This window comes from Lucilia cuprina, chromosome 3, assembly GCF_022045245.1.
Source record: "Lucilia cuprina isolate Lc7/37 chromosome 3, ASM2204524v1, whole genome shotgun sequence".
Classification (NCBI taxonomy): domain Eukaryota; kingdom Metazoa; phylum Arthropoda; class Insecta; order Diptera; family Calliphoridae; genus Lucilia; species Lucilia cuprina.
Genome location: NC_060951.1, coordinates 305,138 through 321,830, shown reverse-complemented (window position 1 = coordinate 321,830; position 16,693 = coordinate 305,138). Strand labels below are relative to the sequence as shown.

At 29.4% G+C, this 16,693-nt stretch overlaps 1 protein-coding gene, 1 long non-coding RNA gene and 2 other non-coding genes across 5 annotated transcripts in view; 3 read left to right on the top strand and 1 right to left on the bottom strand.

Annotated features, from left to right (window-relative positions):
• The first annotated feature begins 3,482 nt into the window (after positions 1 to 3,482).
• On the top strand, positions 3,483 to 3,565 carry Trnal-cag. The gene has a single exon. It is a non-coding gene; the product is annotated as a tRNA-Leu (tRNA).
• Positions 3,566 to 3,902: 337 nt separating this feature from the next.
• LOC111684185 lies at positions 3,903 to 8,746 on the bottom strand. Of its 2 annotated transcripts, XM_023446308.2 has the most exons (6): positions 7,654 to 8,746; positions 6,819 to 7,582; positions 6,405 to 6,636; positions 6,159 to 6,343; positions 5,774 to 5,999; positions 3,903 to 5,709 (listed from the first exon to the last, which is right to left on the bottom strand). In XM_023446308.2, the coding sequence occupies exons 1-6, from the start codon at positions 8,260 to 8,262 to the stop codon at positions 4,495 to 4,497; spliced, it is 3,231 nt and encodes a 1,076-aa protein (XP_023302076.2). In that variant the 5' UTR covers positions 8,263 to 8,746; the 3' UTR covers positions 3,903 to 4,494. The 2 variants fall into 2 exon arrangements, with proteins under 2 accessions (XP_023302076.2, XP_023302077.2); XM_023446309.2 differs by lacking the exons at positions 6,159 to 6,343; positions 6,405 to 6,636.
• A 3,835-nt stretch (positions 8,747 to 12,581) lies between these two features.
• The window catches only part of LOC124418675, a 78,931-nt gene continuing 74,819 nt past the window's right edge, over positions 12,582 to 16,693 (top strand). Inside the window, exon 1 of the long non-coding RNA XR_006940136.1 lies at positions 12,582 to 13,372. This is a non-coding gene — a long non-coding RNA (uncharacterized LOC124418675). The remainder of the gene's footprint in view (positions 13,373 to 16,693) is intronic.
• On the top strand, positions 16,385 to 16,456 carry Trnah-gug. The gene has a single exon. It is a non-coding gene; the product is annotated as a tRNA-His (tRNA).

Sequence of the window (16,693 nt, the reverse complement as noted above, 5' to 3'; positions counted from 1 at the left end):
TATAAAAATGAATGTGATTTGATTTGTTGGGCTGTTTTTGAAGTCTATGTATGCCTAAACGGCTGGACCGATCTTCTTGAAATTTTCACAGTGTCTTGCCATATTTCTGGAAGGAACTATAGGCTACTTTTTATTTCAAAATATGAAGAAGAAAAGGTGCTATGCCCACATAAATATAAACATTAAAAGTAGCATACCTCCGAGAATGAAGCAGCTAGAGTTCTCAATTTTTTTATGAATAACTTTGACGTTCATATGTATGTAGTACATATTATGTACACTTGCACTTTAGCGCAGGCTAAAGACATCAAAATTGTAAACAAACAACAACAATACATTATCATACGGTAAATTTTGTTCATGCACTTGCTTGTTTATGAAAACAAATCACAACAAAACAAGATCAACACGTCACGGATAAAACTGTGCGTTGTTATTGGTTTGAAACAATTAAACTATAAAAGGGGATTTTTTGGTACTTTTTTGTTCTTCAAAAGGTACTATTTTAAATTTTTTATAATATTGAACCTAGAAACATGAAATTAAGAATATAGGACCCGGAGTAAGTGAGAACGTATAAAAGGGGATTCTTTAGTACTTTTTCGTTTTCCAAAAGGTACTTTTTAAGTTTTGTTTAATATTGAACCTAGAGACATGAAATTACGCATGTAGGGCCGTAGTAATCGAGAACATATATAAGGGGATTCTTTGATACTTATTCGTTCTTCAAAAAGGCCCGGAGTAAGTAAGAAGGTATAAAAGCGGAAAAGTACCAGCTTTTTCGTTCTTCATAAGGTACTTTTTAAATTTTGTATAATATTGAACCTAGGGATATGAAATTAAGCATGTAGGTCCCGGGGTAAGTGAGAACGTATAAAAGGGGATTCTGTGGTACTTTTTCGTTCTTCAAAAGGTACTTTTTAAGCTTTATATAATATTTAACCTAGAGACATAAAATTAAGCATGTAGGGCCTGTAGTAACCGAGAACGTATATAAGGGGATTCTTTGGTACATTTTCATTCTTCATAAGGTACTTTTTAAGTTTTCTATAATATTGAACCTAGAGACATAAAATTAAGCATGTAGGGCCTGTAGTAACCGAGAACGAATATAAGGGGATTCTTTGGTACATTTTCATTCTTCATAAGGTACTTTTTAAATTTTCTATAATATTAATATAATACAACCTAGAGACATAAAATTAAGCATGTAGGACAAGGAGTAAGTGAGAGCGTATAAAAGAGTATTCTCTGGTTCTTTTTCGTTCTTCAAAAGGTAAATTTTTAATTTTGTATAATATTGAACCTAGCGACATAAAAAAGGGGATTCTCTGGTACTTTTTCGTTCCCTATAAGGAACTTTTTAATTTTTTATAATATTGAACCTAGAGACATGAAATTAGGCATTTTGGGTCCGGAGTGAGTGAGAACGTATGAAAGGGAATTATATGGTACTTTTTAAGTTTTATATAATATTGAACCTAGAGACTTTAATCTAAGCTTGTAGTGCCCGGAGTAAGTGAGAATGTATAAAAGGGGGATTCTTTGGTACTTTTTCGTTCTTTAAAAGGTATTTTGAGTGAGAACGTATAAAAGGGAATTATATGGTACTTTTTAAGTTTTATATAATATTGAACCTAGAGACATGAAATTAAGCATGTAGGACCCACAGTAAGTGAAAACGTATAAAATGGGATTCTCTAATACTTTTTCGTTCTTCATAAGGTATTTTTTAAGTTTTCTATAATATTGAATCTAGAGACATGAAATTAAGCATGTAAGTGAGTACGTATAAAAACCAGAGAATTTGGTACCTTTTCGTTCTTCAAAAGGTACTTTTTAAATTTTCTATATTATTGAACCTAGAGACATGAAACTAAACTTGTAGGGTCCGGAGTAAGCGAGAACATATAAAAGGGGATTCTTTGATACTTTTTCGTTCTTCATGCAGTACTTTTCAAGTTTTCTATAGTATTGAACCTATGAAAAGAAATTAAGCATGTAAGGACAGAAATCAGTAAGAACCGTGGGTTTTTGTACATTTTTGTCCGTAAGAGGTACTTTTTGAATTTTCTATAATATTGAACATAGAGACAAAAATTAAGCATATATGGCCTGGAGTAAGTCATTGCCTATAAAAGAGAATTTTAGGTACCTTTTCGTCATTCAAAAGGTACTTTCTGAATTTTCCATAATATTGAACATAGAAAATTGAAATTAAGAATATAGGGCCCGAAATAAGTAAGACCCTATAAAAGGGGTATTTTTGGTACTTTTTTTGTTCGTCAAACGGTACTTTTGAAATTAGGCGTGTAGAGCCCGGAGTAAGTGAAAACTTATAAAAAGGGATGTTTTGGTCCTTTTTTGTTCCTTAAAATGTACTTTTGGAATTTTCTATAGTATTTTCTATCTTACAAATGTAAAAAAATGGTCTGTCAACAGTCGTTTTATTATAATTCGTATGCGGTTGCAATTGTAATTAAGCTGTTGCTTGTTGCTTTATTGCCAAATTTAGTTCTCGCGCGATTTTCACACGATTCGGATGTTCAGTAAAAGTGTCTTAGTAAATTATTAATTTAAGTTGAAAAACTAAAGCAAATTTATATTTTTTTGCAAAAATATTTAAAAAAGTATTGTTTAAACTATGTGTATGAAATATTTAAAAAAAGTGTTTAAAGTTTTTAGAATTACAGCCGATCGCTATTTCCTTTTCATTTGACTGTTCGTATTGTTTATATAAAAAAAGTGTTTGTGTTATTTTTTGTTTTTGTTGTAATTATTTTTTATGCAGATATAAATCCGGCAATATAAAATTGTGTTTTTTTCTTTTCATTCAAGAAAATTATTAAAGTGTCTTTTAAGGAGTTGTGTAAATAATTATAATCATAATTCCTAAAGTATTTATTAGGCGCTTATTTTTATAATTGGAGATAAAAGAATTAGTAAAAGGCTTAGCTAATGAAAAATTCCGGAAATTAGAAATGTATTTTAATATTTTTTCAAGCAGAGAACAGGAAATGAAACGTAAAATCTACAAATTTGACTATAAACGGAAGCGGAGGTGTGGTGAACAAGTAAGTATGTATATTTTTCTTTTGGCATGAAATTCTGAAAAATCGTTTGTAAATTTGGTAAAATAAACACTTTTAATAGACATTCTAATATGTAAATACGATTATTAGCCGGTCCATAGATAAAGGTATAGAATAGGAAAAAATTAGTACATTTAGGTTATTCGGCTCCACACCACAGGTGTTAATTTGTTGAAAATTTGTTTGCAACAAATTAAAACTTGATCAAATTGCAATTTTTAATTGAAATTTATTTAAAAAATTCTGCAAATTTGTTACTGGTGAATTTTGTTAGTTACACCACATTATATTGAATTTACCACAAGTGTGCAAAAAAAATTCTAAATGTGGCAGAGAAAGCAACTGTGTGTGTGGCATAGAAAACCAACTATTGTCGCTGACTTAACACATGTCAGGATGGCCGAGTGGTCTAAGGCGCTGCGTTCAGGTCGCAGTCTACTCTGTAGGCGTGGGTTCGAATCCCACTTCTGACAAAGCGTTATTTTTTAATTTTTTTTTTTAATTAAAGAACAAATAATTTACATTAATGCAATATTTTTAATGTTCAATCGCACCCACCCTTCCATAAGCAAGTAAACGCTTTTTAAACCTTATATTTTATTGATGTTTTTCTTGGTTTTTATTGTTATAGATAGAACTATTTATTCATATTTCATTTATTTAATCAGTAATGACAATCTTAAAACTGATGTATTATTTTGTGTAAAATTTTTTCAAAAATAAAAAAATAAAATATTGATTGTTATTTATTTATAATATATGTTTGATAAATTTGTTTTAAATACCAAAAAAAAAAGAAAAAAATAATAATTCACATAAAAATTATTAAATATTTTTATTTGTTTAATAAATTGCTGAATGATAAATTCTAAAGTGTAGTAAAGAAATTCTTTTACTAAAAAATAAGTGATTTTTTTGCTTTTTTATAATTTGAGTTTTTATTCAAAAATTCCATTTCAACAATTCAATTATTTTGGGGCAGGCAGTTGATTGCTTGCTTTCTTTCTTTAGATTTCTACTTCTTGATGTCCTTTATCTCATGTTCATGCTTTTTTGTATTTATTTATTTGCCTTGTGATTTTTTATGTTTATTTTTTAATTATTTTAAAGTTTAGATTAATCTTAGAGTTACTACGTTAATATTGAAATATGTAATAATATACGATGCCTTACAATTTTAATTTTAAGTTAAAATTAAATTTCAGTCAATTATTACACCAAAATTTCACTTATAAACCCTTTAAAAGGTGGCTCGCTCTACCAACGAAAGAAAAATAATCGTAATAATAGAAAAATATCGTCTATTTTAAATACACACTCCAAGTGTATCCATTATTAAAGATAGTCAGTTTTAACATTAAGAGAAAAAACAAAGGCTGTGGTCGGACTGACGGACAGACTACTAATTTAACTCGACTAACTGTTGTTTACAAGTCGCATGATACGGCACCTTGACAATGGTGAACTTGGTGTGAGGCAAATTTTCCGCTAATATTGATTCCACTTTGTCCAGGGGTAAGATTTCAATTTGAGGAACTTCCGTCACTGCCGTACCGTCCTCAGTAGCTGTAGGCGACTTGGGTTTGATGCTTGCCTCTTCTTCATCGTCTTCGCCGGTGCTGGCTCCTGGTACCGGTTTTAATACCGGTATACACTCATCAAAATGATGTTTCTCCTTCTTTGTCGATTCTTCACACTGATCAACATAAAGGGCCGTTACACGCAATAATTCTACGGTTACACACCAGGTGAATACTTTGAGAGTTTCAGACACTTGTTGAACGGCACTCAAAACGATTTGATTAGTGGTGGCCGATTGGGAAATATATGTGGGAATAATGAGCAGTTTACTAATGTTCATACACAAACTCAATTTCTCATCAAAACCAGGTTTAATATCGAAGTTAACCAATTCTAATTGATTTAATTGCACCAATCTGGCCACTGCATCTAGAATTTCCAAAGTGCAGACATTTGTTATTTGACTGTTTTCCAGGCGTAGTCTTTGTAAGTTAATTAATTTGGGTAACACAGCTTCGGCAAATGTTGAATCGAAATCACCACATTCGCCTAATTCCAAGGACTTTAATGTTGTTAATTCTCCCAACACTTCCACACTCTTGGCACCCAAACCCTTAATGGAAGTTAAGGATAAGTGTGTCAGTTTGGAAAGTGAAGCCATGGGTGTAAGATCTCCAGACAAAACACCTGCTTCACAAGTACGTAAACGCAGCTCTTCCAAAGATTGCAGCAGGCCAATGTGTTCGAGATTTATTGTGTCATCATTTATGGCCAAGGCATTGATGACTTTCAAATTGCGATTGCTCTGGAATAAACTCTCTACAACACGGGCTGAGCAACGGCACAGGTCGATAGTCTCCAGAGAACAAACAGTACCTATATTAGCACAAAAATCATTCCACATATCCTCACTGCGTCCACTGGGTAAAAGCATTTTGCGCAAATCCAAATGTTTGGTTTCGCCGCGACGTAAAGCTCCCGCAAAACCTGTCCAACTACAGACTTTGGAGTTTTTCATGCGCACCGTTTGCCAAAGGGATGTATCCTTGGCTGCCAAATTCCACAGTTTGCAAACAGCTGCAGCTCGGGGACGTTCCTTTAAAATTATAAACAAAAGTTATTACATTTATTACATTCGATTCATTTGTTTTTCAACTTACATGTATTTTTAAATATTTTAAAATACACAATAATGAATCATAAGCATATGAAACATTAGCAAAGAAATTTGTAGCAAATAACTTGTTTGAATTATCAACCGCTATGGAATTATGAGAATTGTGTGCCTGTGATGAGGAGCCATCCAGTGAATTATTAGATTGCTTTCGATTCTTGCGTATACTTTCATTAATCTGCTTCAAATCATTTTCAATGTCATTGACATGTCTGTGAAATAGCAAAGAGCGATAAAAGAAAGATTTCATTAGTAAAATTTAAAACCTATTATGGTTCTTGCTGTTCTATTCCTAAACAAAATTTAAGCTCGCTCTCAATAGTTCTTTTTTTTTTTTGTATTTTTCACAAACAATACTTTACAAAACTCACTCGTTGGGCAATGCTAAAGGTTTAGCCACCATTACGTATTTTTTGCCTTTTACCACTGCAATAGTCTGAGGAAATTTATTCTCTGGCCGTTTATTGCTGACCACATTTGTAGCCGGTTTTATTAAGACCGCTGCTGGAACGGCAGCTACTGTTGCAGACTTTTGCACTGATTTAGGTAAACAAGCCTTAAAAATAAAGTGAAAGTATGGGTAAAAATGGAAAAAAGATTAAGACTTTGTTAAGCACCTCGCATATGTACTCCTTGCCACGATTATTGCTTGCAGTGCGATATTCAGAGTTCAATTGATTGAGACCCACACATTCGTGATGGTATAGACATAAACATTTTGTACATTGCAGTTGTGGTACTTGTCCTTGTGCCTTAACACAGTTTACGGTACAAGGTTCTTTTGTTTCAATTGCATTTGTTGATGGTTTCTTAATATCCGCCACAACTTCTGTTTTGTTAGCCGCTGATCTACAAACGAAAAGACAAATATGTGGCAAACAAATTTCACTATAGTAGAAGAGTTAAACAAAACGAGAGCGAGCTACATATTTACAACATAAAATAGATATTTTGCAAATTACTAATTTGTTTTGAAAAACTTAAAAGTATTTAGAGAAACCAATATATTTATGGAAATTATTTAGTCTTACTTTTTTGCTTTTGTATTTTTAGCGGAATGGGCTGCATTGGCATGGGCATTGTCATGCTTACGACTACTAGGCGGTGTACTAGGTACAGGATGATGCGCTGCACTAACCCTACCGGAAGACCCAGTACCACTTAGTAGAGCATTATTTACTTTGAGAGCCTTGCTGGGGGTCCAGCCTTGTGGTGGAGGACTGGCACCTTTAGGTCCTTTAGGTTTTGAAACGCGTTTTCCCATATTGGTTGGTGTAGGGGCAGAAGCCAATGTGGCTGCCGTTGCAGAAGCCCGTGAAGAAGGTTTGGCAATTCTTACTATCTCTACATCAGGTCCTGCACCCAATGGCTCACGTGTAAAACAAAAATGATCTATAGTCAAATCGCCCTCTAATAAAGGTATTATATCGTTGCGTCCTCTTAGTTTTTTACCAGCTGGAGATATAAAATACACATCTGCCTTATCCTTACTTTGTTCTGGATTAGCACGCCACACCAATTCACGTTTCCAACCATATTCAAAAGGTTTTTTATAAAACTCATCCTTGGGAGATAAAGTTTTTTTAGCTGGAGTTTGAGAGGTTGCTTTTATGGGTGTTGTTGCTATGCCATTGGTTTCCTCGCCATCAGCTACTATATGAGGCTTAGGTGGAGATTTTTGAGCAGGTTTTACGACGTCCAAAGGTGGTGTTTTCGGTTTGAGAGCTTTAGGCGATTTTGAAGCAGATCTAGTGGTATGTAAAGCAGGCGAACCAATTTTTGTAAGCGGAGAAGCCTGATAGAAAGACAAATATTAATATGTTCGTTCATATATAAGATATATAAAGTATAATTTTAAATTCATACCTTTTTGATGGACTTGGGTGAATTCAAGGGACTTTCGATGGCCTCATTTGCCACTTCCTCCACATTCTTAAATGGCTCTTCAACACTTTCAATTGGCTGTTCTTCAGCTAATACCATAGGCTCTGTAACTTCTTCTGCTTTAACCAATTCAGCTTCACCGCTTAATTCATCAAATCCTAATAAACACTCTTCAGAACCCGACCTCCTCACCTCATAACGTTTACGTTTCATTGCTACTTCTTCCAGCTCCTCCAAACCATCTTTGGCGGCCGAATCTTCCTCCAGAGGAGTCGATAACAATTTGCGCCTAATTGCTGCTTTGCTGGCACCATCGGCCTCCTCCTCCCTCTCATCCTCTGAACCAGACACTTCCAATTTGAATGGTGTAGCTGTTAAGGCGGAATCATTTTGTTGCGTATCTAACGCACCGGGTGGTTCTTCTTTATCATGCTTTATTTTAGCACGTTTCTGTTTAGACGACGTCGAAGCACTAGGTGTTGTCTGCTCACTTTCGTCAATATCATCTTCAACTGCGCCACCTTCAGCCACAGCAAGTACAGTTTGCTCTTCAACAGGCTCTGCCATAACTATTGCATCGTCTACTTCCATTCTAATGTGCTGAAAACTCTGTTTTCTTTTGGGTGAAATTTTTGCAAATTTTCTAACCAAACTGGTCAACTTGAAGGGATGTGTAATGAATGTCTTCTCTTGCGGTTTTTACCTTTTGGGCAAAAGGTTTTTAATTTAGTTTTTAATCGTAAACACTTGTTAATGATGCCTTTGTGTCACAGTATTCTATAGACTGGCTGAAATTTTCTTCTTTTGCCTTTTGTATGTTTTAATACGCGCGTTTTTGACGTTTTCTTTTTATTTTCGGTATACTGTTTGTCAGATTAACAAAAAGTGAGGTTAGTTGTGGATTTTTTTATAACTTGTTCTTTCCTCTGCTGTTTTTGTGGACAAATTTGTTTTTCTCTTCTTCTTCGTTTTTCTGTTGTTTGTAATTTTTGCGTTTTATGTTTTGCTTGCAGAGTTTATTATTAGTTTTATTTTTAGCTTTGTTTTTTTTTAACAAAATCAATTTTTCATTTGTTGTTGTCACAATTTTTAACAATACGTTGAAGTTAAATGCTTGATTTTGACAAAATTTTAAAATTTTTGTTTTTATTGTGCAATAAACTGGTAAAATTCAAATAAAATAACAATTTGTATAGTTTTATTATTTGTTTGGAAATTTGCGACAAATATGGCTTTCTACAGAAGAAAAATTAAAATTTTGGCGTTGTTTACGTTGCTGCATAGTTGCCAGATGGATATATAAGTAAATAAAATAGCCATTAAAACGTTCAAATAATATTCATATTTTTTGGTGTTCTTCCCGATTTTAATTTTAACTATATCTGCAAAAACTTTTATCAATTTCAAAATGTGTCAAATGTGTATTAAAATACCTTATTATTGTGTTCTTGCAAATAAATGTGGTATGTATACAAAATGTTTATATTTTTACATGTTTTACGTGTAGTTGATTAAAATAAATTTCTTTAATTTTATTTTTAAATCTGGCAACAGTATTTTGATGTGATTAAATACCCACGCCGACAAACATTACAACGACAGCGGCTTAACACCGTTTTTTCAACAGTCTCCGAGTAAGAGTTGTCGAAGTAATCGGCTAACCATTTACTCAACACAGTGTTGTAATTTTCTACTTTAGTGGTAAAAAAATTATGGTGAATTGTAAAAAAGAAGTTTATTTTAAATGTAAATTTAAATTTTTAAGTTAATTTAAAATAAATATTTGTTGTTAGTAAATTTTAAATAAAATTTTAAATTATTTACAATTTAAAGTAAATAAAATGTTACATTTTTAAATAAAAACCATTGAAATTAATAAACAAATATGTGAAGAAAATATAAGTATAAAAAACTTTATAGGAAAATGTAAAAAAAACATTTAAAAATATTACTAATTTCTATTTAAAATCGTTTGTTAAAATTTATTTGCTCTAACCGCAAAGTTATAAATAATAACAAGCAATACAAATAGTTATAAACATATCAGAAATCCCTAGCACTTATCTGTTTAACCGTTTCATTTCACGTATATAAATTAAAATTAATTATTAATATATGTATGTATGTCTTGTTTAATATTTTACTATGATTGTAAATCTATTTTTAGAAATTACAAATTACAAATGCACTTGCACAAGGGAGCATTAAGCCGGTTATTTAGTTGAGCTAAATCGTTAAATGACTCTGCTTAGATTGCCGACAGGCAGTCAGTCGGTCATATTCACTACTTGGCTGTTTGCCTGACTAATTGAGTGGTGGTGTTTCTGAGCTTGATAAATCTGCATATATTATAAATGCTTTACAGCGCAAAAACAAAAGCTTTAACTTAACAGGGGTTCGCACGCCCCCGAACAAGTTTTTCGTATCTTTTTTTATTACAATTATTTATTCTATATTTTTGCCAATCAACAAAAAAAAATAATTTAAATTCTGTATGACTCAAACCTTCAACAGTATATTAATGAATTGAAATAAGACTTTTTTAATAAGTAAATATGTGTGTTTTTGCATTAGAATAAACAAATTATTAATAAACAAAAAATTGTTAATACAATTAATGATATTTGTCATGGTCTGTGATAAAATGCAAATTAAACGATTGAAAAAGGGATTTATTGTTCATGATATATATTGAACTAAACTGTATAAATAATTAAATAGGGATAAATATTACATTAGTACTTTTATAAAAGTACCTGCTCAACAAATTCCTTTTATTAAAAATCATTGAACTTAAATGCATAAACTACAAGTGTAAACAATAAACTAATTTTTAAAATGTACGAATTTAAAAAAAAGTACCAAAACTGGACAATTTAATATTTCGATAGTTTTTGTTAATAGTTTAGTAGTCATCTTAATACTAGATTTTAGTTTCAAGCCCTTAAGCTGTTATCGATAATTTACTAATTGTTGATTGGCTGATAGGGCCGTGGTGGGAATGCTTGTGTGTTGGTTACTGAATTAACATTTATTGTGTTGATTAGTATTAATAAAAAATGAATAAAATTATTAATTTTACTACAACCGACAACAATCATTAAATTAATGTAAATAAGTATGAACGAATACTTCTTATATAATATGTTATTTTGTAGAATACTTAAATGCGCTTTTACAATAAAAATAATTTCACTTAACAGTTGCATTTAAAACGGAAATGCCAATAAATTTTTGGTTGAAGAAATCAACTCATTCTATATCTGTCTAGATCTAAACGCTATTGTTTAAAATGAAAATTATTATAGTTTTCAGGTATTTTAAAATAAAACTGCTATAATGTATAACAAGACACGTTTCTTTTAACAGAAATAATTAATTTTTTTATTTATTATAAATTATGAGGAAGTGCTAGATAATTAAATATTTCATAGATTAGTTGAAAAATTATACAAAGTAATAAAAATTTTAAAAATAAAATGCAATAATAGCAAATTATTTATAATAAGTAGTGGTTACCATCTTATATATAACCTATTGACCTTTGTTATTAATTTTTTAATAAATTGTTTATAATATTTGTTTTTTTTTACTTAAATTGTCAATCATATAATTTATTTTCAATTTTATAAAATTGTTTTTTTTTTTAAACATGAATCATTCGAATTTATTTCAACACTCATGCAATATTCTAATAAACTAATATTTATATCATCTAGTTTTATTAAAACAATTTTTATAACAGCTCTTGAATTAACCAACCATATGTCTCTCATGTTCGAAAAATTCTCCTCTAAAAACGATTATTGAATTTTCAAGACTCCAGACAATTTGCCCACTGGCTGCAGTATTAATTAATTTTTATATATAAAAAAATAAATAAAATATCTACGCTGAAAAAAAAACAAAACAGACTGCATTTTTTATTATGTACAAAATTTTTCAATATGATCAAAATTTCCTCACCAATTCAAATTCTTATAATTAACTAAATTTGTTTTGCCAAAATCTCTAAATTATTGTATACATATTTTGTTTAGTGTATACAGTTTTCTTACAAATATTAAATGTCTAATTTAAGGAGTTCAGAGATTTTCTAATACCCTTCATATATTATAAGAAATATTTAAGACTTTTATAATTTTTGTAACATTTACAAAAACATTTAAATTAAAAATATTTTATTGCTTTATTGGCATCAATTAATCTTTATCAATTTCTTTTATGTTAATAACGTTATTTTTCAATTAAAAATTGTATTTAAATCCCTCTTATATAATCCCTTTTTTCACCACACACTGCACATCATCCCTGTTGAACAAGGTACTCATTTAAGTAAATGGCGCACTATTTTCTTTAACTTCGTGCCAATTATTTGACAGTTTCTTTAGTCAGAGCTTAAATAAACTAATTTTCGGGTGTTTAGTGATTCGCTGTGATACTAATTATAATTTTATAAAGAAATAACGTATAAAATTAAAATATTTTTGCATAAAAATGTAAACAAAGATGTGCTTAATGTAATTTCATAAAAATATTATTGGAAAATATAAAATTTATAACAAAAAAAGTGTTTTAAAATTTGGTCAAAAAATACGAAGGTTTGTGTGTTTGTTTTTCATGTAAAATAGAAAAGAAGGAGTAGAGAGGGAGATGAAATTTAGAGAGATGTTATTCTGTTGTTGTTATTGTAAAGGTTAGCTGATTTTTGCTTTTGTTTATGAATTAAATGTGCAAACATACATACGTACATACAAAAAAAGTGTTTTAAAATTTGGTCAAAAAATACGAAGGTTTGTGTGTTTGTTTTTCATGTAAAATAGAAAAGAAGGAGTAGAGAGGGAGATGAAATTTAGAGAGATGCTATTCTGTTTTTGTTATTGTAAAGGTTAGCTGATTTTTGCTTTTGTTTTTGAATTAAATGTGCAAACATACATACGTACATACATGTATAAGTAAATGGCGCATTTTTTCTCTTTAATTTCACACCAATAATTTGACAGTTTCTTTAGTTAGAGCTTAAATTAACTAATTTTCGGGTGTTTAGTGATTCGCTGTGCTATTAATTATAATTTCTTAAAGAAAAAATGTGTAAATTTTAAATATTTTTGCATAAAAATGTAAATAAAGATGTGCTTAATGTTATTTCATAAAAATATTATTGGAAAATATAAAATTTATAACAAAAAAAGTATTTTAAATTTTGGAAAAAAAATACGAAGGTAGTTGTTGGCCAAATTTGTGTGTTCGTTTTTTATGTAAAATAGAAAAGGGAGATGAAATTTGGTGAGATGGTGTTATTGAAAAGGTATTAGGTGTTTTTGTTTTTGTGAATAAAAATATACGTAAGTAAATGGCGCCCTTTGTGATTCACTGTGATATTAATTATAATTTTTAAAAGAAATATGTAAAATATTTTGCATAAAAATTTAAATAAAAATGTGCTTAATGTTATTTCATAAAAATATTATACGAAAATATAAAATTTATAACCAAAAAAGTGTTTTGAAATATAAAAAAATACGAAGGCAATTATTGGCCGAGTTTGTTTGAGAGCTTTTGTTGTTATTGCAAAGGTGCATCCATCTTGTTTTTTATAAATAAAAAATAGCAATATTAAAAATATTTACGTTAGGAAGAAGTGGAAAAGATTTCCTATGACAATACAGATTGAAGGATGGATGACAAGGCCGTTGAACTGGTAAGTCAATATTTTTTATTAAATGTTTAAAAGTATTTAATGATGGAATTTTTATGTATATGGAAAACAGATCATAAAAAATTGTTCTTATAAAGACTGTTTTAATTATATAAAGAAAAAATTGTTATACAAAGAATGTTGTATAGAAAAATTTTTTAAACAGAAACTATTTTAAATACAAATATTTTTAAAATTTTGTATACAAAAATTTCTCTATAGAAAAACTGTATGAATAACTTTACACCGATATGTTAGATGTAAAAAAACATGTAGTACAAAAAAAAAAAAAAAAAACAATACAATGAAGTGTGCAACAAAATTCACCCCCAACTTTTCTTATTCTTCAGTTGAGTAGTTACATATTTGACACTATACTTTGGAACCAATTGGATTTTGATTGTTGTAGTTGTTTTTAGTATCGTCAGTTTTTATGTACTTATTTTATTGTCAAACGACAAGATCACGATTATTTTCAGAAATATTGACAATTCAAGTGAAATAAAGCGTAAAAAAATCAACACCAAACCAGCCACAAACAACAAAATTCAAACAGATTGAACAAAAAAAAAAAAAACAACAATCCCAAACACTTGGCGATGGTGTCGTGTATCGCTTTAAACATTAAACGGCAGCCAAAAGACATTTATGTATATTGGCAATGAGAACAACACAGAACGAAAAAATAACAATCAATGTCTGTTACTTTAAACCCAACCAAATTTTGCAGATCTAAGAAAAAACAACAAATAAACCAATAAAATATTTGTACAAAATATACAGTGGCTTATGAAATACATGATCTTTCAAAAGATTTAACTTTAGAAGAGGGTGGTTCACTCATTTGTTCTTGATCGTCTGTCGATGCTCAAGTGTTAAACCAAGTGAATTTTGTGGCGCATGCCAAACATCTATAAGCGATCTAAACATTTAGAGAGAAGTGACATCATGTACATTATCCGTATTGAATGTCTACAGCAGCCCTGGCATTCATAAGAATTATGAGTTTAACTCCAGGCTATAAAATGCAAAATATGTATGTTTTTTTTTTTTAAGATGAATATGAAATCAATTTTATTTTTTATATTATTTACATATGTATAGGAAGGCGTTAGTTCAAAGTGAAACTAATTTGGGTGGGGGGTAATTATTGACAAGCATGATTTATTACCTTAACTATAATACATGACATGATTGAGAATTAAATTTCAAAATCACTTGGCTCATATACATATGTATATATATTCCAAAAATAAACCGTATTTGACAAATTGATAATATACTGCATATATAGTTGTTTTCAATATAAAATTTGAATCTAATTTAGTATTGTTTGAAATTGTTTTTCAGGAATTGTTAAAATTGCATGGCACTTAACAATGTAAATAAAAAAATATATTAATAACTTATAACTCTCACACCTTGCGCAAAAAGTAATAAGTTTGTTTTATTCTTAAGGTCTTTGTAATTTTTCAACAACAACTAAATTTAATTAACAATAACTTAACAAATTTATTATTGGCTGCTAATTAACAATACTAAAAATAGAGTTTACACGCGATTTATGTTTTAAATTCTTATTAATCAAACGTTTCAATCTAGAGGATACATTTCATTTAAATAAAAAACTCATATTCATTTATACAATTTATTTATATTATTATATAGGTCAGGGCATTTTTTTTTTGGTTTTATATATTTTTTAACGAAATAGTTGTGTCATATTTGCTAAACCGTAAAATAAAGTTTAGCCGCAAAATCTTTAAATAATTTTATTAATTACATTTAAAAAGCGGCTTTTTAGGTTTTTTTTCACAAAGTAAAGGCGCGTTTCTGATGTGTCCCCAGTGATATGAGGATGATAAGTTTGTTGTTTATTTTGGTTATATACAACATGGAATTTATATAACAATTTGCATGAATGTATTTTTATTGTGTTTTTAAGAGGCACTGGGTCACAGAAAGGGTTGCCAATTTGTAGTAAATTATTTTGCATTTAAGGCGGAGTTCTTAAAAGTACTTTTCTGTTTTTATTATTTCAAAAATCTTTCGCAACTAACTTTTCATTTAACGATGAAATTCTATTGGTAACATTTATTGCCGAATATATAAGATTATTTTGATTTCTAACTCATAATTTTAAGTCAAGTCAGATTTATTACGGGGTGCAAGATGCTCTATGATAGGTATATATTATCTTAAACCGAATACATTTTGTAGTCAATTATTTTTTGAATATTAAGTCTGTATTTAGGGCAGAGTTCTTAAAAGTACTTTTCTGTTTTTATTATTTCAAAAATCTTTCGCAACTAGCTTTTCATTTAACGATGAAATTCTATTGGTAACATTTATTGCCGAATATATAGGATTATCCTTATTTCTAACTCATAATTTAAGACAGATCTTTATTACGGGGTTGCAAGATGCTCTTTGATAGGTATATAATATATTAAACCGAATACATTTTTATTCTATTATTTTCCTGAGAACAAAATTTCCAAATATTTTGTAATAAGTGTCCTACAGAACATTCTACTGTAGTTCTTACAAACCCAATTTGAAACTCATTTATAGTTTAAAATCTATTTGAAATAGGCATTTGGCAACCCACTTAATTGCTATATTAGTTTAGTAGTGTATATTTAAAGGTGTGTCCTAATGTCTTAATAAATTGTTTAATGCTACTAATTAATTTCAATTAATGACATTTTTTGCATTATTAATTAAATACATTACTAACAGAGCATTAATTTTATATTTTTAATTATATATCAAGATTTAATTTTTTTACATAAAAACTAAATTTTTATTAATAATTTGCCAAAGCAAAAACGGTTATGCGTACTATAACTTACTAATTTGTTGTTATGAATTCACCACCACGTTTTCTATTTTTCCACCCCATCATAGAAATCAACCACACTTTCATTTTACTGTTTATTAAAAAATTGTGGATTAATTTTCAACATGCATGTAACAACATGATTTGCCTTTCATTTAAGTACATCTCCAATAGCCGTGATCGTCTAGTGGTTAGGACCCTACGTTGTGGCCGTAGTAACCCAGGTTCGAATCCTGGTCACGGCAATGTTCCCTCGTTAGAACATTGTCACGGAGGAGATTTGATTTTTTTATTTTTATTATATAACAAAAAGTAATAAATAATTATTTATGAGTTTTAATTTTGTTATTAATGATTTTATATGTTTTAATTGTTGTTTTTATTATTACTTATTTTTTTTTGGCTACATAAAAATTCATTAATAATTCAAAATATTCCAAATTTATTATGACTAATTAGCATTTTATAACAAACTGCGTTTT

Bases quoted from the DNA above. Each gene is read 5' to 3' on its own strand.
- LOC111684185 (XM_023446308.2), bottom strand. From the start codon at position 8,262: ATGGAAGTAGACGATGCAATAGTTATGGCAGAGCCTGTTGAAGAGCAA. The intron at 7,583-7,653 runs GTATGAATTTAA...TCTTTCTATCAG, and splicing joins CACCCAAGTCCATCAAAAAG to GCTTCTCCGCTTACAAAAAT. The intron at 6,344-6,404 runs GTGCTTAACAAA...TTTATTTTTAAG, and splicing joins GCAAGGAGTACATATGCGAG to GCTTGTTTACCTAAATCAGT.